General features: G+C 43.8%; 1 protein-coding gene and 1 non-coding gene across 3 annotated transcripts; both read left to right on the top strand.

Annotated features, from left to right (window-relative positions):
• The first annotated feature begins 474 nt into the window (after positions 1 to 474).
• Positions 475 to 27,381, top strand: LOC119533941 (zinc finger protein 282). Of its 2 annotated transcripts, XM_037835903.1 has the most exons (8): positions 475 to 744; positions 3,489 to 3,908; positions 18,272 to 18,398; positions 18,962 to 19,081; positions 21,544 to 21,663; positions 22,837 to 22,950; positions 24,043 to 24,156; positions 26,561 to 27,381. In XM_037835903.1, the coding sequence occupies exons 1-8, from the start codon at positions 580 to 582 to the stop codon at positions 27,337 to 27,339; spliced, it is 1,959 nt and encodes a 652-aa protein (XP_037691831.1). In that variant the 5' UTR covers positions 475 to 579; the 3' UTR covers positions 27,340 to 27,381. The 2 variants fall into 2 exon arrangements, with proteins under 2 accessions (XP_037691831.1, XP_037691830.1); XM_037835902.1 differs by lacking the exon at positions 3,489 to 3,908 and having other exon boundaries at positions 479 to 744.
• Positions 8,977 to 9,083, top strand: LOC119535580. Its single transcript, XR_005217210.1, has one exon. It is a non-coding gene; the product is annotated as a U6 spliceosomal RNA (small nuclear RNA).
• Positions 27,382 to 27,818: the final 437 nt, after the last annotated feature.

Below are 27,818 nucleotides of genomic sequence, written 5' to 3'. Positions count from 1 at the left end.
ACTTTTCTACCATCCAGCCCAATGCAGAAGCCCTGGGATTTGGTCTATTATATTTGGGTTGGAAAGAGAAAGAGAGGTGAGGTCAAGTCTACCAACAGTAAGGGAAGAGGAAAGACCAGAAAAAAGTTCCTGAAGACACCTGGGAAATTTTCAAAAGGGGCAGGCACCATTTTCCTCTGGGATGCTCAATACGTTCGCAGAATTAACAGAAACCAAGTCCACCGACCAGATCATTGCATTGTTTGGGACCCTAGGGCAGGCCATCCATGATTGAGGGGCTTTGACAAGCATACACACCTAGGGCCCCTGCCCTCTGGGCCAAGCCTCCCCGTCTCCGCTTTGCCAGGGACTGTGGCCCCCAAGCTCCGAAGTCTGCCGGGCGGGTTCCCGCAGGCGGGCGGGAGCTCGGAGGCCATTGGCTGGCGCGCTGGCTGCGGAGGGGCGGGGGAGCGCTGCCGAAGGGGACTGTTTGCTCCTACGGGCTGTAGATGGAGCTGTCCGGCCCCAGCGAGGGGGAAGGCGCCTGGAAAACGTTCTTCTTCTCTCTGGCCGGCCCAAGAGGGGAACAGCACTCCCAGGATGCAGTTTGTGTCAACACGGCCGCAGCCTCAGCAGCTGGGCATCCAGAGCCTGGGGCTGGACAGCGGGAGCTGGAGCTGGGCCCAGGCTCTGCCCCCGGAGGAGGTCTGTCACCAGGAGCCGGCGCTGCGCGGGGAAATGGCCGAGGGAATGCCTCCCATGCAGGTGGGTGCAGCCCCCGCCTCCACCGCTATGGCTGCGGACGCCTCCGCCAGTGGGGGCGGGGCGGGCCCGGGCCCGGGAAGTTGCTCGCGGTCGGACCCCGCCGGGCCGGCTGGGTGTTCGGAAGCGGCTGGGCCGCCGGCGCGGGACGGGCGCCATGCAGCACTTGGCACTCCCGCGAGCGCGCCGGCCATCAGCGCGCTGGAAGGGACCGTGGAAAGCCTCGCCCAGCTCCCTCGTCGTATAGACGTGGAAACGGAGGCCCGAGATGGGACGGGGCAGCTACCCCAGCTGGCGGGGTGAGGCTGAGGCGGAGAGGGCCCTGAAGCAGATTCCTGCTTCCCGGCTGGCTCTTGCGGCCCGGCCTGGGGTCCGGCTCCCCAGCCCGTCTTCGGCGCCGCCGCCTTCGCCCGGAGCCCGGGACTGGGCGCACCCGGGAGGCCGCGCCGGCGTCTGTTGCTCTCGGCGGGCCGCCTCCTGGGAGAAGCAGCACTTCCCCGAGGCCAGAGGGCGGCCCGGGCGTGAGGAGACCCAGCGGGGAGGCAGGGGAGATGGCCACGGGGGCATTCCTGGGATCTGACAGAGCCGTGACCCAGTGCGTTGGGCCAGCGGGAAAGATTTGTTGGCTTACACCCCGGCCTGGAATCTGTGTGTGTGCATCAATGTTTAAATTTTAAACAGTTTGACGAAAATATTTTTTAAGTGTTTTACTGACTTTAACAAAATATAATGAGCAATTCCGTTTTCCTTTGCACTGGGGTGCCATTTAGGAAAGGGGCAATTGAGAGGTGACTGCATTCAGATCAGTGTTGGGCAAACTTGGCTGGACGTTAAAATCACCTGAGCATCTTTTAAGAATCCTGACACACAAGCCTCATCCCAAACCAATTAAATCAGAAGCTGGGGAGGGAGGTAGACTCAACACGTGTATTTCTACTCCCTAAGTGATTTGAGTGTGCAAATTTGAGAACTGGGTTCTAAATCTCAGTGTGCAGACAAGTTTGAGAACCAGGTTGTAAACTTCTTCCAATGTACTACTGCTGACTGCCTTTTATAATTTTATCTGTGTTTGTTTTCTCTTGTTAGTATTTGGTCAGGCACCAAAAAAGATCTACATTCACCCAGCCTTTTGATCTGCTATTTTAAATCTGCTTGAGGCTTTGTAAACAAATTTTTAAAGAACTGTGTATGATAAGAGGAGGCAGGTTGGGAGAGGTGGCCTGAAGAGCTTTCCTAAGAGGAATGTATCTGAGCTGACCTTTTTATATGGACTGGTACTCTTTAGAGGCCTGTCTGCTGATTTCCTGTTTTCAGCTGTATTCTGACAAGTTAGACTGGGAGTTAGTTGCTATTGTGTTTGATCATTTTTCAGCTTTAGTTGCCAAATCTGTGAAAATTAAATGGGGGGCCATGACATTCTAGACTTCCACTGTCAACCCCTGATCCTGTTCTGTGGGCTGGGCCTGAGTGAAGGCTGAAGGAGCCCAAAGGATGGCTTTGATGGAAATATCACCACCGCTTAGCAAGGACTGGGATTTCCAGGGCCCTGTCTCCTTTCTCCCACATCAAAGAATGATTCTCAGGAAGCTAGTGGGGTGTTCCTATGTGGCAGTCACAGCCACTCTAGGGAATGTGGTTGATATGCTCATCACTGGCCCTGAGCAGGGGAGGAGGACCCCAGATGACCTCAAAGCAGCAGTTCTCCTGTTTTCCCAATCTGAGGGCCTCTTCGACTGTTAGCAGAGGTTAGAAAATGGCACCTTCTCCTGTCTCACTGTGGAAAGGAGAGCCAATTTTTTAACCAGTGCTGTCATCTTGTAGGCCCCAAGTGAACTGCTAACCACCCCCAGCTCATCCCTCTTGGCCATAATGGTTCAACTTCCAACCAACACCCACAGGCCTCACCTTCCAGGGTAAGGACCTGCTCTGGAAGATAAGGGGGGAGGCTCCAGACCATGGGACCCCCGCTTCCCCAGGAAACAGGGTGGCAGCAATTCCAGCTTGGGGGCCTTGGGGCCTGGGAGCAAGGACTGCACCTTTCTCCTCCCTAGTGAGGGACATTTTTTGGTAAACCTCTTTTTACTTTGGAGGAATCAGAAAAGCTGCTCATCTGTTCTTCAGTTTGAGCTCTGATCTTCTCCCCCTGCCATGGCCCTGACAGGAATGGTGGCAGCAGCACTTACCTGAAATGTGTTTTTATGTTACCTGCAGCACTGGCAGTAAATTGAGGCACTGCGTAAGAAACAGCCACTTCTCTGTGCCTCAGTTTCATTATCTTGAAAGCAGAGAAGAGCATTCTCACCCTAACCTGCTTATAGATTGCTAGGAAGATTAGAGCATGATAATGTGCATGAAAATTCTTTCTTCAAAAACAGACACACACACACACACACACACACCACTAGGAAGGAATAGAGTTTGTTATTAAGTTTAGCCCTTGAAGAGAACTGCTATTCTAGTCAAAGAAAATAGTATATGACATTTTAGGTTGGGATCCACAGCCTTGACTTGCCAAGGGTCAACGTGGGTAAAGTAGTGACTAGGCTGATCCCCGCAGGCAGGAAATGGGAAGGTGGTTAGTTGGGTGGGTGGCTGCTCTGGCTATTGCTGGGGGTCCTAAAAGGGCCATAGCCTGAGGATGGGGGCTTGGCAGAAGAATGCAAATTGATGGCATTTGATCCTCTGTTCTCTGGCCACCTTTCCACCTCTTACATGGTCTCACCCTGGGCTTCTCCGTCTGCACGCAGGCTCAGGAATGGGACATGGACACCCGGCGACCAATGCCTTTTCAGTTCCCACCCTTCCCTGATAGGGCACCTGTCTTCCCTGACCGCATGATGCGTGAGCCCCAGCTGCCCACGGCAGAGATCTCACTCTGGACAGTGGTGGCCGCCATTCAGGCCGTGGAGAGGAAGGTGGATGCCCAGGCCAGCCAGCTGCTGAACCTGGAGGGGCGGACGGGGACAGCTGAGAAGAAGCTGGCCGACTGCGAGAAGACAGCCGTGGAGTTTGGGAACCACATGGAGAGCAAGTGGGCCGTGCTGGGGACCCTGCTGCAGGAGTACGGGCTGCTGCAGAGACGGCTGGAGAACATGGAGAACCTCCTGAGAAACAGGAACTTCTGGGTCCTGCGGCTGCCTCCAGGCAACAAGGGAGAGGTCCCAAAGGTATGTGCAGCCCAAGGGGCAGGGATGGAGGTGAGAACCAGCATAGGTGACCAGAGTCCTTGATTTCATTTAGTCAGACCTCTCGCTCTCTGTTCTCTAATTTCAGTGACCTCTTAAAGCCCATCTCCTCTTAAATAACCTAGTCTCGAGTGTTGTACATCAGTGAGGCTGACCTCCACCCATTCCCCACAGGGTCTGCATATTGGTGTCTTTGACCCTTTGCTCTCATTATTCCCTGACCCTCCCTGACAGTCTGAAAAATTCCTACTGCTCTTTACTGCCTTTTGTTCTCACTTGATGCTTATAAATGACCATATGTGACTAGTAATCTTTGTATCTGTATGTCTGAATGTGGCTGGAGAAAGACCTAAAAGCATATTAACTGGAATCACTTTCAAGACATAATCACCAGCCTCAAGTGGGTCCTTCTCGCAGTTCTGAATTCATACTTCTTCCACTCACTTTCCCATTCTCCTGGATAATTTCACATTTTTCCTTCTCACCTCACTCTCCATTGATGATATTGCTTTCTATTTCACTGAGAAAATGAAGTCACTCAAAAGAGACGTCCAGGTGCCACCACCACATTTACCCATCTACCTGTGTCTGTGCCCATAGGCTCCCTTCTGCTGTTGCTGGGGACTCATTGTCTCCTCTTCCTGTCTGAGACTAGCCACTTGCACACCAGATCCCCTTTCTCCTCTACATCGTAAACTCTTCCGTCTCTATTGAATCGTCCCATCGTATGTAAACATTCTTTGCTACTGCCCATCTCCAATAAAAAACGCTCCTTGACCCAGTGGCTTCCTCTAGTCATTGCCTCATTTTTCTTCTGGTTATGGCAAAATGCCTCAGAAGAGTTGTCTGTACTTGCTGTCTCCAATTCTTTCTCCCCCATTTTCTCCCCCTTTCTCCTCTTTTTATTGTAGATAATGTAAACATAAACAAAAGTAGGTAGAATAGTATAATAAAACCCCATATACCCCATATTCAGCTTCAACAATTGGCCAATCTTGTTTCATCTAAATCCCTATTCACTTCTCCCTCCCATCTTATTTTGAAGCAAATCCCAGGTATCATTCATTTAATTTGTAAATATTTCAATAAGTGGCTCTAAAAGTCAGTACTCATTAAAAATTAAAAAAAAGCCAAAATATTATTACTACCACCACTACCACCACCACTACCACCACCACCACAACAAAAAGCCTCAATATACTCAAATATCCAGTCAGTGTTCAAATTTCTAATTGTTTAAAAAATGTTATAATTGTTTTCATTTTTTTTAAAATTTTGCTCAGGATTTAAATAAGGTCCATTGTGATTGATATGTCGCAAGTCTTTTTTAATCCATAGGCTCTTCTTACATCTCTTTTACCTTTCCTTGCAATTTATCTGTGGAAGAAACTGGATCATTTGTCCTGTCAAGTTTCTTTCTCACTGTCTGGATTCTGCTGATTGCATCTCCTGTGGTGTCATTTAACATGTTTCTCTCTTCTCAGTATTCCAGTAAGTTGGTAGTTGGATCATTCTCTCTGGAACCCACTCTGATCAGCCTTTGTCTCCCACACCTCCATCCTCTCTGCTCTTCCCACAGCTCCAAGGACGTCTGTGGTGTTGAAGCCAGTGGTTGGTCCCAGTCTTCACCCTCCTTAACTCAGCAGCAGCATTTCACGGAGGTCATCACTCTCTCCTTGAAATACCCTTTTCACATGACTTCTAGGACACCTCTCTTGATTCTTCTACCTAACTGGCTGTTCCTTTTGTCTTTGCTAGTTTCACCTTCTTTGCCTGACTTCTGTAGTGTTTGGCATGGTCTAGGGCTCAGTCTTTGTCTTTTGCTCTTTATCTGTATTCACTCTCTTCGTAATTTCATCCAGTCTTATGGTTTAAACACAGTTTGTATGCTGTCATCTCCCAGATGTGTTCTTTTCCTCCCACTTACTTTCTTTGTATCTTGTCCAGACTTCCTTTTTGAAGGCCAGATTTGTACTCCTACCTGTTAATTCAGCATCTCCATTTGGATGTCAGTAAATATCTGACGTAACGTGAACTCCTGTTCTTCTGCCTGAAACTTGTTCTTCCCAAAGTCTTCCCATCTCCCCTGACGGCAACTCCATCCTTTCAGTTGCTCAGCCAAAAGTCTTGGAGTAATGCTTGACTCCTGTCATTCTTACACCCTACTTCCAATACATTAGCCAGTTTGGTTTCAGTTTTCTTCAAAATATATCCATTATCTGACCACTCTTCACCACCTTCACCACTTTCACTATCATCTGGGCCAAGTCACCTTCATCTCTTATCTGATTATTGCTGTAGCCTCCTGACTGATTTCCTTGTCTCCATCCTTGCCCCATGTACAATTTTTTCTCAACAGAGCAGCTTGAGTGATCCTTTAAAAATATACATCAGTCATATTAAACCTCTGCTTAAAACTCCCAAATGGCTTCCCATCTTATTCAGAAAAAAAGCCAAAGTTTTTTCAATGACCTGTGCTCCTTCCTGCACCTTTCCAACCTCATCTCTGCTATGTTCCCTTACCCACTCCTTTCCAGCACACTGGCCCCCTTGCTGTTTTGCCAACATAGCATACATGTTTTACCCTTGATGTCTGCATCACTCCCTCCTTCCCTCTCTTCCATCAGGTCAGTTATCACTTTATCACTATGCCCTTCTGTGGTCACCTTATATAAAATAACCAAGTTCACCCCTACCCCTCCAGCATACTCCTTTCCCTGAACCTGTTCTAGTTTTCTCCGAAGTACCTGTGCCATCTGACATCTTGAATAGTTACTTCTTTTTTTGTGCCCTTGGTTGGTTTTCCCCAACAAGAATGTAAATCCTGCATGGTTTATTGCTATATCCCCAGGGCCTAGAACAGTACCTGGCTGATGGTTGTTATTCAAAAAGTGTTTATTGAATGACTCTCTCCAGCCGGAGCATTAACACGTCAGTGTAAGAAACTAGGTCTTATATGTCTTTCTTTGCTGAGGTAGTCAACCCAATTACTTTGCCAGAGGAGTTGTTTGACATTTATTGATTGAGGCATCACAGAATTGAGTTTTAATAGTGGTTTTGGTTCCTCCATAAAACATTCCTTGGCCATTGCAGCCCAGAGACTTGTTTTCAATGTGATTTTGCATATTTTGCTTGTTCAGTGTTATCAGCATTTAACACCCTATCCTTTTCTCTTGTCTGTACTACTGTTTTAATTTGGTGCTGCATCCTTACTTGTGTCATGTGCATTGAATTAAGTGATAGGAGTGCTGAGTTGACATGTGCTGTCAAAAAGTGATGGAATGGTCATGGGGTGCAGAATCAGAGGGCTTGGGTTTGAATCTTGGCTTTGCCACATACTAGTTTTCTTGTCGTTGGACAAAGATGTTTTTTGTTGTCTTTGAGCCTCTTCAGTTCCTCTTTTGAAAGAAGTTGTTCTAGTTTGCTTATGCTGCTGGAATGCAAAACACCAGAAATGGATTGGCTTTTATAAAAGGGGGTTTATTTGGTTATACATTTACAGTCTTAAGGCCGTGAAGTGTCCAAGGTAATGCATCGACAGTCGGGTACCTTCACTGGAGGATGGCCAGTGGCGTCCGGAAAACCTCTGTTTAGCTGGGAAGGCATGTGGCTAGTGTCTGCTCTGGAGTTCTGGTTTCAAAATGACTTTCTCCAAGGATGTTCCTCTCTAGGCTGCTGTTCCTCAAAAATATCACTCTTAGTTGCTCTTGGGGCATTTATCCTCTGTTAGCTTCTCCGGAGCAAAAGTCTGCTTTCAAAGGCTGTCTCCAAAATGTCTCTGTAAGCTGCAGCATCTCTCTCAGCTCCTCTGCTTTCTTCAAAGTGTCACTCTTGGCTGTAGCAAGCTTGCTCCCTCTGTCTGAGCTTATATAGTGCTCCAGTAAACTAATCAAGGCCCATGCTGAATGGGCGTGGCCACGCCTCCATGGAAATGATCTCATCAGAGTTATCACCTACAGTTGGGTGGGTCACTCTTCATGGAAACACTCAAAGGATTCCAATCTTTTCAGCTTGAAAACGTCTGCCCCACAAAATTGCATCAAAGATAATGGCATTTTGGGGGACATAATACATCCAAACTAGCACAGAAGTGAAGTACAAATAAACAAATAATTAGGTAAATTTTCAGCTGGTCCCCCTGAGTTTCAGTGTTCTCATTTGTCAGATGGAGGGTTGTTAATAATGCTTACTTCATGGAGTTATGAGGATTGATTTATGTTTATGGGAAAACAGCATGGAAATCTTTGTATTACTTATTGCTGTGTAACAAATTACCCCCAAACTTAGCAGCCTAAAATGATGAATATTAATCATCTTGTAGGTTCTATGGGTCAGCAATTTGGGAGCAGCTAAGCTGGCTCTCAGACTCTTTCATGACATTACAGTCAAGCTATTGGCTGGGGCTGCAGTCACTTGAGAGCACGATTGGGTTTGGAGTATCCACTTCCAAGATGGCTCCCTCGCTTGGCTATTGGCAAGAACCCTCGGTTCCTCACCACATGGACCTCTTCATAGGGCTGCTTGAGTGTCCTCAGGACATGTCAGTTGGCTTCCCCCCAGAGTAAGTGATCCCAGAGAGAGACCAAGACAAAAGCTCTCATATCTTATATGATGTAGTCTTGGAAGTTGTATACTGTCACTTCTGCTTTATTTATTTGTTAGAAGCAAGTCACTAAATTCTCCTACCCACACTCAAGAGGAGAGATTGAGACTCCACCTTTTGAATGGACTGTCAAAGAATTTGTAAACATATTTTAAAACCACCATAACCATGACACAACATATTGTTAATCAGTGCTGGCTATAGTTATAATTCATCAAGTATTCTTGGGAGGGCTAATGCATTCTCTTAAGCTCTCAGATTCAGGAAAGGATATTATCCCTCAGATCCTTTGTGCCTCTTGGATTCTATTGTATCTATTTGTTATATCGTTCATAGTTCATAGATAGTCTTTTCTATCTAGGCTATAGGCTATCTGCAACCTGGGACTATGTGCTGAATCCCAGCACAGTGCTGGGTATGTAGTAAGTCTCAAAAAGTCCTTGGTGAGTGTTCACTTCAGCAGCACGTATGCTAAAATTGGAACACTGCAGGGAAGATTAGCATGGCTTCTGTGCAAGGATGACATGCAAATTCATGTTGTGTTCCATATTTTTTTTTGCTCTCTAACTACTTCTTAAATTGCACTTGGAAAGTTATCACTTCTGTGTCTATGCATTATATTCCACAATAAAAAATATGATTAAAAAAAGTACTTGGTGAAATTTTAGAATGTGAGGTCTATTTCCATCTGCAAGAATATGATTCCAGAGTTTTGGTCCTCCATATGAAATGGTGAAGGGAGAGAGAGGAGTTGGTATGTTGGAAAAGATAATGAATTAGGTTTTGGCTATATTTAGTTTAAGAAACTAAAGAGATGATTAAATGGAGCTACTTGGAAGGCTGTTGAAAATGTGAACTTTGTGAAAAGAGCAAGGAAAATTGAAGGATGTCATCTGCAAAGAGATAACAGCAAAAGTTGTGAAAAGAATGAAATTGCCAGGAGAAAAGATATGAACCAGTGAAGGGTAAGGAAGAACCTTGGGTCCTGGTGTGGGAAGAAGCAGCAGTAAAGGAGACATGGGCCAAGAGGACAGGAGGCAGCATAGTTATGGATACTGAGCAGGAGAAAATTCTAGGACAGGGGCTTGCAGTCCCTAGTGCCAAATATTTCAAAGAGATCAGAAAGGGTGACCTTTATTCAAGGGTATGACTTCAGCATGAGGATGATGCATAAACATCTTTTAAGGGGTTAAAGTGTACGTGGATTTTAGAGAAGAAAAAAAATATGTCTCTCAGAATGTTTCAAGAGAATGAAAAAAGGGAGAGGATGGTAATTTGAAGTAGCAGAGTTAAATGAAGGTATTTCCTTAGGTTGGGATGACCCTGGAAGGAAGGAACCAGTGGAGAGGGGAAAACTGAAGATGTAAAAGAGAAAAGATTACTTAGATTAAAGAGGTGGAGAATAAATGAAGGGTATGTATGGAGGAGTTTGGTCTTGGCAAGGAAGAGAGGGGCAAGGAAGGGAACTTGTTAGCATCTACCTGAGTTCAAAAATAGTGGGAAAGTGGGTGAAAGTGAGTTGAGAATTTGGGAGAGTGAAAAAGTTTGAAACAGGTTGTGGGAAGATAGAGTAAGAAGCTCCAGGAATCAGTTCCTCCACCAGAATAACTATTCAACAGGAAGGAACTGTCAGAAGCAACTATTGCAAAACTTTGGAGTCCAGCAGAACACCATAAAGCATCCAGGGAAGAGCAGGAGGGAGGCGCTGGTAAATTATAGGAAATATCAGTAAATTGCTCTCCAACCTGTAGTTACTGCCATCCCCCCCACTCTCATGGCAGGCAGCAGTGTGGTGTAGCTTGCTGGTGCCAGAGAAGGACATAAAAATTCCCCAGGATTTGGGGGGGGATGTGTGAGGGTCATGGACCGAGGGCTAACTTTTTTTGATCAGCTGTGTTGGATCAGTGGGGGACCTGGTTCTAAGGATGACCATCATTCCAACACATCCTGGACAAAGGTGGCAGAGAAGACTTAAAGACAGTATGCTTCCTCAGAGCTGTGGAGGACAGTTGAAGGGCTGCATTTGCTGAGTAAGGGCCGAGTCGAGGACACACAGCTTTGGGGAGCCCTTTCTGGCCTCTCCTTCACTGCCCCACCCCACCCCCAAGACAGTTTGGAGCTGGCTGTGCTCCCTTTGTGGGTCCTAAAACTCCTCTGTGGCATGCCCTGCCCTCTCCTGAATTTGCCCTCCAGGAACAAGCAGCTTGAGACAGTAAAGAAGTATAAGAAACAATTGAGGCGGATAGCTTCCCTGCTTTAAGTCCTGCAGTGGAAGACCCAGGGGAGTGAGAACATTTGTTTCCTGGGAATTAGAGGGGCATTCAAACTCCTGTAAATGGGAATTCCTAAGGCCACTAGCAAACACAAGCCCAGGCAAGACACAGGCCCAAAATAGACAGGGAGGAGCCTATACTTTGCATTTGCCTTGGCGGACCTTCCTGATAGGAGGGCTGACTGATGGAGAGCACCAGCCAAAGCAAAGCTAATTCGAAAGATGGTGACAGGTGTTTTGGGCTTAGATTTCCTTGGTTTTGTTAAAGTTAAGAAAATCTCTGTCATATCCCCAGTTGGTTACAAACTCAAGAAACACACATCTCGGGGAATAAATCCGAGACTTAATGTTTTAAATATTAAAATGTGCAGTGTGTAACAAAAGATTACTAGGCAAACAAAGAAACAGAAAATGATGGCATATCCAAAGGAAGATGATAAAAATCCAGAAAAAATCAATAAAGAATACGGGAGTGTGGACATACCGGCCAAAGATTTAAAAAAAAAATCTTCAGTATGCTCAAGGAGATGAAGGAAAGTAGAGAAAGAACTAAAGGATATCAGGAAAACAGCCAAATATGCTCATGGAGATGAAGAAAACTACAGAAAAAGAATGAAAAGATATCAGGAAAACAATGAAAGAACAATAAGAGAATCTCAATAAAGAGATAGGTATTTTTAAAAAGAACCAAACAGAACTATTGGAGTTGAAGGCTGCAATAACTGAAATGAAAAATTCCTAGGAGGATTTCAATAGCAGATTGGAGTTGACAGAAGAAAGAATCAGTGAACTCAAATATAAGACAATTGAAATAAGTCAGGTTGAGGAGCAAAAAAGCAAAAAGAAATATAAGGAACATTAATATCCTAAGAGACCTCTGGGATACTGTCAAATGTACCACTATATGCATACAAGAGTCCTAGTAGGAGAAGAAAGAGAGAAAGGGACAGAAGGACTATTCAAAGAAATAATGACAGAACACTTCCCAAACTTAGCAAAAAAAAAAATGTGAATATGCAATCCAAGGAGCCTAGAGAACACCAAACACAAACTTGAAGAAAAATATGCCCTTTCACATGCTGATCAAACTGTCAAATGCAAAGGACAAGGAGCAAATTCTGAAAAGAGAAAAGCAACGTGTTATGGACAAGGGAGACCCAATTATATCAAGTGCCTATTCCTCATCAGAAACCATGGAGGCAAGAAGGTAGTGGGTTGAAATACTTAAAATGCTGAAAGAAAATAGTTGCCAACCAAAAAATTTATATCCAACAAGACTTTCAAAAATGTGGGAGAGATTAAGACTTTCCCAGATAAACAAAAGCCAAAGGAGTTCATCACCACTAGACATGCCCTATAAGCAATGCTAAAGGGAGTTCTTCAGACTGAAAGGAGAGGACACTAGACACTGGTTCAAAGTGGCATAAGGAAATAAAGACCTCCTAAAGGTCACCATATAGGTAATTATAAATGCCAGTCCTATTGTATTATGTTGTTTGGTATGTAACTCCACTTCTTCCTACAGGTGCCAAAATGCAAATGCCTAAAAAGTAATGATAAATCTATGGTTTTGAACATACAATGTACAAAGATATAATATGTAACAAGTTATAAAAAAGGGGAAAGGAAAGGTATAGGAATAGTGTATGTGAATGCTATTGAAATCAAATTGGTCTTGTATCAAATATGATTATTAAATATTTAGGATGTTCAACTTTAACCCCATGGTAAAAACTACATGAAAAATGTATCCAGATAGAAATGAGAAGGCACTCAATGTGGTGCAATACAAAAAAGTAAACATGAAAGTAGGCATTAAAGGAAGGATGGAGAGACAAAACAGATACAAGATTTACAAGGATTAAATAGCAAAATGGCAGAAGAAAGTCCTGTGTTATCAGTAGTGACTTTAAATGTAAATGGATTAAACTTTCCCATCAAAAGACAGAGATTACGAGAATGGGTAAAAAAGCATGACCCTACTATATACTGTTCAAAAGAGACACCATAAATTCAGAGACATGAGTAGGTTGAAAGTGAAATGATGGAAAAAGTATGCCATGGAAGTAGCATGATAATATCAGATAACATAGACTGTGAGTCAAAAACTGTTACAAGGGACAAAGAAGGTAAGCGTATAGTGATGAAGGGATTAATTCAACAAGAACACATAATAATTATAAAAACATATGCATGCCACAAGCAGAGCCCCCAAATATCAGAAGCAAATACTGACAGATTTGAAGGGAAAAAAAGATGGTTCTACATTAATAGTAGGAGATTTTAATACATCACTTTCAATAATGGATTGAAAATCTAGACAGAAGCTTAATGAGGAAATATCCAACAGATCTGTATAGAACACTGCACGCAAAGAAAACAGAATACACATTCTTCTCGAGTGCACATGAATCATTCTCCAGGATAGATATATTTTAGGTCACAAAACAAGTCACAATAAATTTTAAAATATTGAAGTCATGCAGTGTATCTTCTACAACCATAATACAATGGAGATAGAAATCAATCCCAGGAGAAATGGAAGATTCACAAATATGTGGAAATTAAACAACCAGCTGGTTAAAGAGGAAATCACAAGGGAAATTAGGAAATCTTTTGAAGCAAGTGAAAATGAAAATACAACATATCAAAACTTTTGGGATGCAGCAAAAGCAGTGCTGAGAGGGAAATTTATAGCTCTACATGCTTATGTTAAAAAAAAAGATATTTCAAATCAGAGACGTAATCTCAAAATTGGAAGTACTAGAAAAAGAAGAGCAAACTAAACCCAAAGTGAGCAGAGGGAAGGAAATAACAAGATTAAAGTGGAGATAAATGAAATAAAAAACAAAAGCAATAGAATCAACAAAACCTAAAGTTGGTTCTTTGAAAAGATCAATAAAATTGACAATCCTTTAGCTAGACTGACAGAAAAAAAAAAAGAGGATACAAAATAACTAAAATCAGAAATGAAAAGGGGGGGCATAGTTACTGACCCCATTGAAATAAAAAGGACTATAAAAGAATACTTAATGACTGTACACCAACAAATTAAATAACCTAGGTGAAATGGAAAAATTCCTAGAAAACACATACTCCCTACACTGACTCAAGAAGAAATAGAAGATCTCAACAAACTAATAACTAGCAAATGAATCAGTAATCATAAACCTTGCCAAAAAGGCCAGGATCAGATTGCTTCACGGGGGAATTTTACCAAACATTCCAAGAAGTTAACACCTTCCTGCTCAAGCCCTTCCCACAAATTGAAGAGAAGGGAACATTCCCTAATTCTTTCTGAGGCCAATATCATCCTCATACCAAGGCTAAAGATACCTCAAGAAAAGCAAATTAGACCAATATCTCTTATGAACATAGATGAAAAATCCTCAACAAAATTCGGGAAACCAAATCCAATAGCATATTGGATTTATATACCATGATCAAGTGGGATTTATCCCAGGTATATAAGAAAATCAATTTATTTAATCCACCACATTAACAGAATGAAGGGGGTGGGGTGGGGGGTATGATAATCTCAGTTGCTGCAGAAAAGGTATTTGACAAAATCCAGTATCTGTTATTGATAAAAACACTCAGAAAACTAGGAATAGAAGGAAACTTCCTCAAAATGATAAAGATCATATATGGAGCAACCCACAGCTAACATCATACATGGTGGTGATGATAAAGATCCCTCTAATATCAGTAACAAGGTAAGTCACCACTGTTACTCAACATTGTACTGGAAATTCTTGCCAGAGCAATTAGGCAAAATAATAATAATAATGATAAAAAGGCATTCAAAGGAAGTAACACTTTCCCTCTTTGCAGATGACATGATCCTATATACAGGAAATCCTGAAAAATTCTACAACAAAACTCCTAGAGCTAATAAATTCGGCAACATGGTGGAGTAGAAGCTCAAAACCCAGAATCAGTAGTGTTTCTATTCACTAGTAATGAGCAGTCAGAAGAAATCAAGGGGAAAAAATCCATTTACAATAGCAACTGTCTAGGAATAAATATAAATAAGGATATAATGGACTTATGCAGAAAACTAGAAAACTGGTAAAAGAAGTCAAAGAAAACCTGAATAAATGCAAGGAATTTCCATGTTCATTCATTGAAAGGCTAAATATTGTTAAGATGCCAGTTCTATCTACAGCAATTTGCAGATTCAATGCAATCCCAGTCAAAATTCCAACAGCCTTTGCAGAAATGGAAAAGCCAATCATCAAACTTATATGGAAGGGTAAGGGGCCCCGAATAGACAAAGCCATCTTGAAAAAGAAGAACAAGGGCTCACAACTTCTTAAACTTATTACAAAGCCACAGTAAGCAAAATAGCATGGTACTGGCACAAGGACAGACATATAGACCAATGGAATCAAACTGACAGTTCAGAAATTAATCTTCACATTTATGGCCAACAGATTTTTGACAAGGGGGCAAGGACCACTCAACTGGGAAAGAATAGTCTCTTCAACAAATAGTCTGGGAAAACTGTATCTCCATTTGCAAAAGAATAAAGGTGGGCCACAACTCACTCAAATATAAAAATTAACTCAAAATGGATCAAAGGCCTAAATATAAGGGCCAGAACTATCAAACTCCTAGAAGAAAATACAGGGAAATGTCTTCAGGACCATGCATTAGTCAGTGGTTTCTTAAACTTCACACCCAAAGCACAAGCAACAAAAGAAAAAATTCATAACTGGGACCTCAAAATAAAAAAACTTTTGTGCTTCATAGGATTCTATCATGAAAGTAAAGCAACAACCTACACAATAGGAGAAAATATTTGGAAACCACATTTCCAATAAGGGTTTAATATCCAGAATATATAAAGAAATTGTTCAAGTAAACAACCCAGTCAAAAAAATGGGCAAAGGACTTGAATAGACGTTTCTCTAAAGATGACATGCAAATGACCAATAAGCACATGGAAAGATGCTCCACATCATGAACCATCAGGGAAATGCAAACCAATTCCACAGTGAGATACCATTTCATACCCACTAGAATGGCTACTATTAAAAAAACAACACAGAAAATTACAAGTATTGGAGAGGATGTGGAGAAATAGAAACCCTCATTCATTGCTGGTGGGAATGTAAAATGGTGCAGCAACTATGGAAACAGTTTGATGGCTCCTCAGAAAAATAAGTGTAGAATTACCATAACCCAGCAATCCCATTTCTAGGTATATACCCCAAATAATTGAAAGCAGGAACTCAAACATATTTGTACATTGATGTTCATAGTGACATTGTTCACAGTTGCCAAAAGATGGAAGCAAAGTGTCCATCAGCTGATGACTGGATAAATAAAATGTGGTATATACATACAATAAAATATTATTTAGCCCTAAAAAGGTGTGAAGTTCTGATACATGTGACAACATTGATGAACCTTGAAGACATCATGTTGAGTGAAATAATCCCAAAACAAAAGGACAAATATTGTATGATGTCACTGATAGAAAATTATTAGGATAAACAAACTCATCGAGTCAGAATCTAGAATATTGGTTACCACAGGGTGTGTTGGAATACAGGATAGGAAGTGAAGGCTCAAAATGTACAGTTTCTATTTGGGATGGTGGAAACGTTTTGGTAATGGATAGTGGTGATGGTAGCACAATATTGTGAACATAATTAACTGCACTGAATTACATATTTGAATGCAGTTAAAAGGGGAAATTTTAGGTTGTATGTATGTTACTGGAATAAAAACTTTTTAAAAAAATCCATGGAACTGCACAATACAAAGAATGAACTCTAAGTTAAACTGTGGACTACAGTTAATAGTACAATTATAAAAATTGTACTATAAAAAATTACAGCTGATGAAAATGTAACAAGCACACCACACCGTTGCATGGTGTTAATAATAGGGTGGTATATGGTATGTGTTTTTATACATATATATGTTTTATGGTATATATTTTAAACATATATACAGTATATGTTTTTCCATGATTTTTCTGTAAATCCACTTCTCTATTAAAAAAAAATAATAATTAAAAATAAAAAAAGTTTGAAACAGACATCCCAGGGAACACAGCGAGGTGTCAAGAAGAGATCAATGAAAGGCTTCCTAAGCAGCCATGAGATAAGTGGCATGAATTTAATGGTGGATGTTGATTGCAGAATTTTGTGAATTTTATCTAACAACGGAATTAAAACGAAAAAAGTGGTTTGTGGCAATTTTCCCAGGTTGGTGATTTGCCCTGGATTATAGTGGAAGGTCCAGGGAGTTACAAGTTCTAGTTCTGATTGTAAAGATGGGAGATGAGGCATCAGTGGATATGGTCAGGGCCACCAACTGCATACAGTTGTGCACATTGTGCCTGCACAGGGCGCCCTTAGGGCTGGGTGCCCTTGGTACTAGAGCTGACACTGATTTGTGTAAAAGCACTGCCCACTCACCAAACTGGGCATGGGGTGTGGGGCTGTGTCTGCCCTCAGTGGTGTCTCTAATTCACACCGTATACACTAGCTTTCGTCCTCTAGAGGCAGACAAGAAAACCAACAACTAGGATTAGAGGGTGGGAGAGACTTGAGAGGTTGGATTTCAAAGTGAGAATGAAAAGCTGGTTCAGTAGGGATGTGTAAGTGGTAGGAGGTAAAGATGTGATCAGAGAAAGGAAGTTCAGTTATTAAAGTCATGGAAGTGAAACCATTTAATGGTTATGTCAAAGGTGAGGCCATACCAGTATATGGCTGAAATGAGTCTAGATGAGGATCCTTGTGAAACTGAAATAATAGCTTTATATATATAACAGATGAGAATATCTTGAATAACAAGTAACTGACATTAGACAATTACTCAGGCTACAGTGGAACTTCCTAGTGTTGGCAACCCAACTTATTCATCAAATATTTATTGATTCTATACTATGAGCTTCTAGGTGGTTGGGGTACGGTGGTAAACAAAACGACTTTTTTAGAACATGGCTTTCGATTTTATGTGTTTTTGTGAAGGAAAAAAAAAATAACTGTACACACTGAACACAGAGGTGACCTGACCTGAAATACAGGTTTTTTAACGGGTTTTACTGTACTTGGCTGACTACTACCTGCTCTGAGAACCTACCACACTTCTTGTTACTCTGAAAGCCAAAAGCAGCACACTGACTACAGCCTTACCTTCAGATACCTAGTCTACCTAAAAGTGAAATAACAAAGCAAGTCAGGATATGATTAAATGCCAAAAGCAAAACAAAACAAAAACCCCAGCATTGATTCATAATTGTTATTGGAATCTCCAGAATAAGAATAGAGTGCACTGACTTCATTGAAACTGGACTCACCTGGGCTGGAGTTTGGAGAATGAGGAGTAGGGAGCAATGGAAAGTAAAGGCTCTGATGGTGGAATGTGTCTTGGGGCCCTCAAAATAAAGGGGGAGGTGATGGAGAGAAGCCAGCCAGGAGGTGCTAGAATAAAATACTCTTGCTGCCCCAGGTGCCGGTGACTTTTGTTGACATTGCTGTTTACTTCTCTGAGGATGAGTGGAAGAACTTGGATGAATGGCAGAAGGATCTTTACAACAACCTTGTTAAGGAGAACTACAAAACCCTGATGTCCCTGGGTAAGGACACCTTGTCTCTTCTTTAGTGAGCAGTTTCTGAAGAGGGCTGTGAAATGCTTATTAACCCTTGTTAATACTACGTGGGCAAGTAGTTTCGTGTTCACATCTAATGGGAATTCACGAAACTGATTATAGTGTAAGATACAACTGTTTATAATAGGATAAAAATTAAAATTCCAGTGTCAGGGCATACCACCATAAAATTCAACACTACACTGCTGCTGTTTGGAGTACAGCAAGATATCATCATTTTAACTCTAACCCCTTGCTACATCCCAATAACCTTGGATATGCCAAAATTGGCCTCATGTTGGCTTTCAGAGACAAGCTATTTCTGCACTAGAAATTAAGGAATCAATATTGACTTGTTTTCAAGTTCCTCATAAAAGATCTCGTGTCCCCTCTGGATGATAGCAATTTACCTTACATAATTGCTACCATCCAGAGGGGACACTCAGGTGGGGATGAAAAGTTGGGGTAGAGTAGGTCTCTGCATTTTCCCTTGATCTGGAATCATTGATAAACTTCACTCAGCACCTCCTTCCCTTCCAACTCATTTCCAGATGCGAAGGATGCAGCACCCAAGCCAGATGCTCCATCCCAGGTTGAGCCAAGGGAAGAGCCTTGTGTGTGGGAGCATCGTAATCCAGAAGAGAGAGAAATCCCAGTGGATCCAGACACAGGTGATGATGGCTGAAAATAGCCCTACCTGCAAGGAAGGGCAGAAGAGGAAAAGCCCAGCTATTCCTGCACACTCTGCCTGCTGGGAGTTACTACTGCATGTGTTCAAGAGAGAGCATCTATTGGGGGGCCAGTTCTGCTGTAGTTGAAATTTGGTGGTCACTTAGAGGAAGAGTTTCAGGGCCTGAGATCCCACTGTCGGTGTTTATCTTTTGGGATAAAGCATTGAGCTCTGGAATCACAGGTAAGTTGAGAAAAGAAGGCCTTAGGCTTGTGTTACCTCACAGGCCTGGATGGGGACCTACAGTGAGAGGCCCTAGATTTGGGAGCAGCTGATGAACCCCAAGCCAGCAGACTCTGGAAGTTTGACAGAGGGGTAACAGTTGGGTGGTTTTGCCTTGCACCATTGTTTATTGCTTGGTTGTAATCTAGAGTGCTATCATCTCATTCTTGTACAGACACACACACATCACACTCAGAATCATCCTTTAAGTCCTCTGTCTCACTCATGAAGGAATCTTAAGTCCGGAAGAAATCCAGTTCTCTGAGAACATTACCCTCGGCCAGCTTTCCCTGGGGCGGAAGTCCCAGCTCTATGCTAGAGGTCTTTCAGCTTCTCTGGGCCTCACGTCTCCTGAGCCATGTTGAACTTGGTGGAATCTGGTGTATTCTTTGCCTTGTTGTATGAACTTTAATCTGCCTTTGCCCTCTGTCTTCCAACTTTTTAAGTGGGGAGCAGATTTACTCATATTTCTTTTTAGAAGGTAGTTCTAAAAGTAACACTTTTCCCTTCCTTCCCAGCCTTTTCTTTTTATTGAGGTATAATTCACATACCATAAAATTCACCCTTTTAAAGTGTACAGTTCAGTGGCCTACAAAGTTGTGCAGCCATCACCACTATCTAATTTCAGAATATTTTCATCACCCCAAAAAGAAACCTTGTACCCATTAGCAGCGCTCCCTGTCCAACCCTCCCCCACTCCCTGGCAACCACCAATCTCTGTCTCCGTGGATTTAACTATTCTGGACATTTCATATAAATGGCTCCTTCTCAGTCTTAAGCACTGCAAATGTTTGTATTCAGCAGCTATGATAACATTACTGTATTAGTCAGGGTTCTCCAGAGAAACAGAACTGACAGGAGATATATGTAGGTAGATATATATAGATATATATGTAGGTAGATATATATAGATATATATATATTTTTACATATTTTTGAGATTTATTATAGAAGTTGGCTCATGTGACCCTGGGGATTGGCAAGTCCACATTCCACAGGGCAGACTACAGGTTGGAAACTCCAATGAAGTTTTTGGTGAATTCCCCAGGTGAACTGGCTGGCTGAAATTGAGATAGAAATTCTTCTTTCTGACTGCTAAAACCATCAGTTCTCCCTCTAAGGCTTTCAACTGATTGTATGAGACTTCTCTCATTGCTGAAGGCAGTCTCCTTTGCTGATGGTAGATGTAATCAGTCATAGATGTACGCAACTGACTGATGATTTAAATCTATGAAATACCCTCTTGGTAACAATCAGACCAGTCCTTTTTTTGACCAAACAACTGGATACTATACCCTAGTCAAGTGGACACATGAACTTAACCATCAGAAGTACTTCATATTATGTGATAGTTTTTGTTACATTTAAAGCACTGTAACCTCAACAATTTCACTGAGTTATACCATCACTCTATTCTTGTTAGAATGGGGATCACTTTACACATTTTATAGATGAAATTGGGAGACCACTATCCAAAGAGTTTAAATGACTTGTCCACTGAGTTGTTAGCAGAGTTGAAAATTGGAAGCCTTCCAGTTCCTCATCTAGAAAAGAGGTACCTGGTACCTGAGCTTTCTCCTGTCAGGGGCTAGGATATTGCACCATGGGACAGCATAAAAAGAAAAAGGCCTGCTTGTCATGTTTTGGGGCTCTGTGTAGAAGATATGTCATTGCTGTGCATTATCCATCCAAGAATAGGACTTGGTTGTATCTCTTTTCCCAGTGTACCTTCTTATTACACACACACACACACACACACACACACACACACACACATGTTTGTGTGTCTTTCTGTCCAGAGTATGGCCAACTCTTTCTGACTAGAGTGCAGAACAAGGTCAACTGACTCCTACACAGAGATCAAACTTATGACCTAATCCTAATTAGCACCCAGCCAGTTACACAGCATAGGATTATTTCCAGAACTGTCTCTCTGTCCTTATCACCCTTTATATTGATGCTTGACCTATCCCTTTATTTTAGACATTGATAGCTTCTCTTTGCCCAGGACCTTCTGCTCTTTGGGTTCCCCCACAGCTGCCAACAGAAACCCGAGACTTCTGTACTCTTCCCTGGCAAGTGCTGCCAGCCATGCTCATTGTTCAGCTCCTGACCCCAAGAGGGTCCTGGTGACAGTCACTCAGAAAAATGGCAACAAATGATGTGATTCTCTGTCCCCAGGAGCAGAGCCCCTGATGCCTGCACAGGATACATCCTCTCAGGTTAAGCAAGAGGAAGCACTGTGTGTCCAGGGTCAGCGGGGCCTGGAGGAAAGAGAAATCCCCACGGAATCGATTACCGGTGAGTGAGCCAAATAGTTGCCCAAACCAGAGAGGGGAAAGGAAAAGTTCAGTATGGTTTGTAGGCCACTAGAGCTGTCTGTCTTGTGGATGGGGCAGAGGGCTTTGCTAGAAGAAGGGCTGTAGATCCAGGACTGGGCTGTGAGACAGGATTTCTCCATGGGACACACACATGGCACGCAGCATTGGGAATTTGTTAACACATCACAGCATAGCTTGTTCTGTTTCTTCACTTCTTCATAATATCAATTGATCAGATTTCAACTATTCTTCTCTTCTCTTAAGAAAAAAAAAAAGATGGCAGGACTACTAAGTGTAAGGCACTTTACTAGGCACCATGGGTGGGGGAATATATAGGTGACCTGTTCTTGACATGGAAGAGCTGTCATGCATTTGAACAAGTATTTATGGCATGCCGCCTTTGTGCCAGGCCTTTGTGCCACATGGCAGCAGCTGTGTGGTATAGTCTGTGTATTTCCTCTTAGATGATATTCCAGCTGCACTCTGGTTCTGCATGAACTCTCCTAGAGCGGCTATGTTAACATACTGTCATTCTTTACTTATCTAAAGGTTAGAGCTCTGAAAATCTTGTTCCCTGCTTAGTCAAAGTGATGATGGCCTCTGAGTGGAGGAAAGCCCATTCACTTTTCATCAGGCCATGTTCCCTGAAAGCATCACAGTGGTACTATACAGTATAGCTATCCTCTGAGAGCTGAGAAGTCAATAAAGGGCTAATTAGGTTTAATAGATTCCACAGAAGAAAGAAAATGTAAGGTACATCTTAGAAAAATCCTGTTAAAATGATTAAGATAAAAGCCTTCCTGGAAAATCCCCTCATGAGGAGTACCTCTTTTCTGTAGTGATGCCAGAGAAATAATGGTGGTGTTCAGTGCTAGAGCGTGAATCTCATTCCATCCAAGAGGATTTAAGTTCCTGATGTACATCAAGACTCTTTCCCTTGAGGTGACTATTATGTCACTTCCTGATGGTATCATCTTATTTGCAGCACAAGAGCCAAGCTGACTTAAAGCCTTAATTAATTAGAGTAACTTAATTATGCCCGAGTTTTAAGGGAAAAAAATAATTGTGTGAAATCAGAGATTTACTCAAAACACAAACTTCCAGGTTCTTTAGCATTCTCTAATATCTTTGCTTCGCTTGTTTCCACAAATAGACTCCCCAATTTCTGCCCAGGACCTCTTGTCCCGGATTAAACAGGAAGACCATCAATGTGTATGGGATCAGCAGGATTTGGTAGAGAGAGATATCCCAACAGACCCTAATTCAGGTGAGAAAGATGCTAGAATGACTATCAAGGAAAACCAGCATCTCAGCTAATTTTTATAATTGCTGGGAAATCAGTTAGATTAAGTTGCTTTTGGTCATAGGCCAACGAAAGGCTCACAAGATAAAATAGTGTGTTCCTCAGTTTTAGTGACTTTGTACAGATTTTGGAATCTAACCATTAGTAAAATGGAGAGGATTTTTCAAAAGGAATCATTAAATTGATATCTTCTTATAACATTGTAACTGATACTGAAATTATTTTAGCACTGATTTTTGAACAATAAAAACAATACAAATAGCCTCTAAAAATTGCATATATTTCTGTGTTAGAAAGTAACTTACACTTTTTGGAATTTCTCTTGAGTCAATACTAGTTAGATGTCTCCCAAGAAACTTCTGGGAAGGGCTCAGGTATATAAGAAAGCACAAAAGAGCAATACAGAAGCTCTGCCTGCTCAGGGCTTGTGTATTGTGTGCTCATATGTATGCCAAACCAGAGAAGTCCAATTTTATCTTATTTGGTAGTTATGGCATCAATGTGTCATCCCACCCATGTCAGGAAGAAAAGGTCAGCAGTAAAACCTAGGATTCCTTACAATATGTCAACTTCATAACTTAACAGTAAAAGAAAACCAGAGCCTTCCTGATGAAGAGCTCTGTCATCATTGCATTGCAGCTCTTTAGTCACTCCTTCTGCCACTGCTGTTATTTCAGTCGTATCTAGCATTCTGTTGCCCTGCATACCATCAGAGATCAGGCTTTCCTCTTGCCTGTCATGGGCCACAGGTTCCTCCGGGGCTCAATGAATCGAGTTGGAAAACCTGAGTTCTGATCTTGGCTCTGCCACTACACAAACTTTGGGGACAAGTCTCATCCTCTCTGGGCCCCATTGAAATGTAGTGAGCAGCAATTGAGATCCCATTTATGAAGGTACTTTAGGGTAAGAAGAACAGCCAGTAAGTGAAACACAGATACCAAAAGTGCCATGAGCTCTGCCGGCCAGAACCTTTGCATGTAACTGTTTTTCACCCTTTTGATGGGATACTCAGCAGAAAGGAGCAAAATCTAAGACTGCCTTTTTCCATGAAAACAGAGTCTCTGATTTCAGCTCATGACATCTTGTCATGGATCAAGCAGGAGGAGCAGCCGTACCCATGGGGCCCACGTGACTCAGTGGAAGGAGAGCTCGGATTAGACTCTGGCACCAGTGAGTAATGCACCTACCCAGACTCCCAGATGTTTAGAACTGAACAGCTGAGACCTGGGTTAAGAGACAAGAGTCTCAACTCAGCCTACGCCCTTACTGGATAATATTCTGCCAACGGCAGCCTCTCAAAAGTCTGTATCATAGCACTATGCCCTTTGCTTCTGTTGTCGGGGGAAGGGAAGGAGAGTGGGGCAGGAGAAAGTTGAACCAGTGGTTCCCACTGGAAGGCTGGCTTGTAGGCCTGGTTAACAACTTGCAGAGAGACAGGGAAGCCCTTAAATAATCTGATCAACCCTTCAGCTGCTGATTCTTATATCTGGTACCTCATGTTGGCGTTAGGAAAGGAGGCAGGAGTTGATGGGAGCAAGTGACTCACGTAACTGGAAAACACTGACCCAAATCAACCCCAGATTGACATCCCAGAATTACTGGATTAGATACTGAAGCTCAAATCTGGGGAAGGGATTTTTTTTCCCCCCAACAGTTACGGAACAAAACATCTCACCAGACTTGTGTCTCTTGTCTCTTGGGTTCTTCTTGATGCTCCACTTATTGGCCTTAAGGCATATGTTCATGGGTTATTTAACACTTAGAATTGGGCTGATATTTCTTGCTAGGCTCAGTACCATCCCCTTGCCCTCAAGATGGCTGGCTGAGTGTTTTTTGGTTGATCAGATTATTTAAGGGACAGCTAAACATGTGTTCCTTGTCCATACCCCTGACATCCTGTAAGAGCTTAATATATGTGTAAGAACTTGAGGACATGGCCTGTTTCTGCATATGAAAGGCCATTTCACCCTCAAGTAAACAGCTTACACTCTCTGTGAGACAAACTTAGTTCAGGTGTGGTGGTTAGAGGCATTGGCAAGGAATGGGAGAGGCATTCCCGTATTTAAAATAGACTTTAAAGTAGTTGTCTTTCTGACCTGTTGGTGTGGTGAGATAAGATGGGGGAAAGCCAGGGGAATGAATGACTGAGAGGAGAGAAGGAAATGACAGTAGCCGGCTCTACTTCTTTCTCCACAGGACCCAGGCTGCCATTTCTGGCTCTGGCCTTGAAGGCATAGGTACCAGTTCATCAAATACTGTGCCAAGAAATTCCACCCGAACACTTGTCCCTCAGTGCTACCTTCCATTTTTTCAAAGTCAGCCCTGGGGCATAGGCTGGGAGGAAACTTTCCCCAGGAACCTATGCAGTTGAAGAGGTGGATCTTGGAACATTCTTGTGAAGAACTTGCAAGGTTTTGCAAATTACCAAACCCGTAACTACTTTAGTTTGGATATGACAATCCATGTAACAACCTCCAGTGGTTTTATCCTTGGGAGTACAGATAAGAGGATGGGGTGTCCACAAGAAGTGAGGGAACAGACCTAAAGTTTCACCTTCCTCATAATCCTTCCATGGGCTGCCTCTAAATGGAAGAGGGGGACTCCTCCGGAGAGAGAAGAATGTGAACTGGAGGTTGTTTGGCCCAGGAGAGGTGATGGAGGGTGAAGGGAAGTCCAGAGATTGTTGAAGGAATAAAAAGACTCCTAAATATAATTGGAAAACAGTAGTTCCTTGGTCAGAAGTCTGAATTTTGAGCCTGAGATCACTGTTCTGATGTTCAGGGCTGGGATTTGCCCCACTTACCCCCAAGGCACCCTATAGACTCATCTCCTGGAGACTTTAGAGTGCAATGAAAAGGTATCACTGCAGGGGTAAGAAAAACCATGTCTTGGTCAGGCTGGCTGGCCAGCCACTTCCACAAAGGGACCCAGAGAGGCCAGCCATAGGTTGTCAGGATCCGGAGGGGGTTAGATGCCCGGGTCTCTCTGGGTGGAGACAGGACTGCAAATCTAGTGCTCATGGTCCCAGCTCTGTGCATTCCATCCCTAGGCCTGCAGGTGGCCTTTTAATATGCATAACTTCTGACAAATCCTTCCCTCCAGTTGAGATTCTCCTTAGATAAATTATCATTGTCCAATAGACTGCAATCAAGCCACTTCATTTTGGCTTTGGGCTTGGGAGCAATTCTGCCTTCCAAGGTAACTTTTGCATAGCCAGAACCTCCCTACTTCCCTATTCCTTAACCCAAAGAATTCTATAGGTGTTTCTTGTCCTTCCTGTGTGATATCTCGTTGACCTGTTTCTGGTGTGCTCCAGCAGGTGACTTTGGGCAAGTCAGAGGGCCAGGGATCCCTAGAGCCATAAGGAACGTGAGAGATCATCTTGTTCAACCCCCTCATTTTTTTAATTTTTTTTAATTTTTTTTATTTTTTAAGAAACTTGAGGCCCAGATAGCCTGTAACTCTCAAAACTCCATAGGGAAAATTGGTTAAAGATCCGGATCTCCCTCCAGGGACAATGTGGGGTCAGAGGCGAAAGCTCCATCAGCTTCTCACTTCTTGTCTCCTTCTCCAGGTGTCAGCATGTTGATGGTGAAGAACCCGCCCCAAGCCCCTCCGCAGCCGCAGCCCCAGCCCCATCAGCAGAGCCTCCCGCCACTCCCGGTGGCCGAGAATCCAGGCGGCCCCCCGAGCCGCGGGGCGGGAGGAATGCTGGAAGACAGCTTCCCCACACTCCCCGGGGAGCGGGGCGCCTGTGAGGCGCAGAACAGCGCCCCGACGGGTGGGGAGGGCGGCGGCGCGGGCGGGGGTGCGGGCGGCGGGTGCGGCAGCTGCTGCCCAGGCGGGCTCCGGCGGAGCCTCCTCTTGCACGGGGGTCGCAGCAAGCCCTACTCATGCCCGGAGTGCGGCAAGAGCTTTGGCGTGCGCAAAAGCCTCATCATCCACCACCGCAGCCACACCAAGGAACGGCCCTACGAGTGCGCCGAGTGCGAGAAGAGCTTCAACTGCCACTCGGGCCTCATCCGCCACCAGATGACGCACCGCGGGGAGCGGCCCTACAAGTGCTCCGAGTGTGAGAAGACCTACAGCCGCAAGGAGCACCTGCAGAACCACCAGCGGCTGCACACCGGCGAGCGGCCCTTCCAGTGCGCGCTCTGCGGCAAGAGCTTCATCCGCAAGCAGAACCTGCTCAAGCACCAGCGCATCCACACAGGCGAGCGGCCCTACCAGTGCGGCGAGTGCGGCAAGAGCTTCCGCTACAAGGAGTCACTCAAGGACCACCTGCGCGTGCACAGCGGCGGCCTGGGTGTTGGCGTCCCGCGGCCCCTCCAGGCACCACCGGAGCGAGACTAGGGCTGGGGGGGGTGGGGAGGAGAGAGGGGCCCGGTGACTGGAGCAGGGGGCGGGTTGGTGGGCCTAGGGGCTCCTGAGGACTGAAGACCCTGCCCCATCGTTCTTGGCGCCCTTCCCTCCCTCTACCCACCACCTACTGGGTATCGGGAACAGAAATTGCACTCCAGACGGGGTACCCCAAGGGTTGGAAAGGGGTACCCTAGACCTGTCTGGCCTGAACGGACAACCCAGATCATCTCTTAGGGTGGACCAAATGGCCCTCTGTGAGGCTTCCCCCAGGGAAGGTGCCAGAGGAAGTGGTAAAGAAGCAAAAGTCTTCGGCACTTCCTTCAGTCAATCCCTGTAAAAGGGGCCAGGAAGAGCTCACTTGGGTGTCCATTTGGCTACTGGGGTCATAGATCCTGATCAGGGGAAGCAACCAGGGATCTTGGGCACCTTCTGAGATAGAGAAAGTAAGGTCCTAGGGTTAAGGGATGCCC

Source organism: Choloepus didactylus, chromosome 5 (genome assembly GCF_015220235.1).
Source record: "Choloepus didactylus isolate mChoDid1 chromosome 5, mChoDid1.pri, whole genome shotgun sequence".
Taxonomy (NCBI): Eukaryota; Metazoa; Chordata; class Mammalia; order Pilosa; family Megalonychidae; genus Choloepus; species Choloepus didactylus.
The sequence above is the reverse complement of the archived record's forward strand: the minus strand, read 5'-3'. Positions and strand labels throughout refer to the sequence as shown.

Coding starts and splice junctions, on each gene's coding strand:
- LOC119533941 (XM_037835903.1), top strand. CDS start 580: ATGCAGTTTGTGTCAACACGGCCGCAGCCTCAGCAGCTGGGCATCCAG. Junction 745..3,488: donor AGGGAATGCCTCCCATGCAG/GTGGGTGCAGCC, acceptor GTCTGCACGCAG/GCTCAGGAATGGGACATGGA. Junction 22,951..24,042: donor CCCAACAGACCCTAATTCAG/GTGAGAAAGATG, acceptor CCATGAAAACAG/AGTCTCTGATTTCAGCTCAT.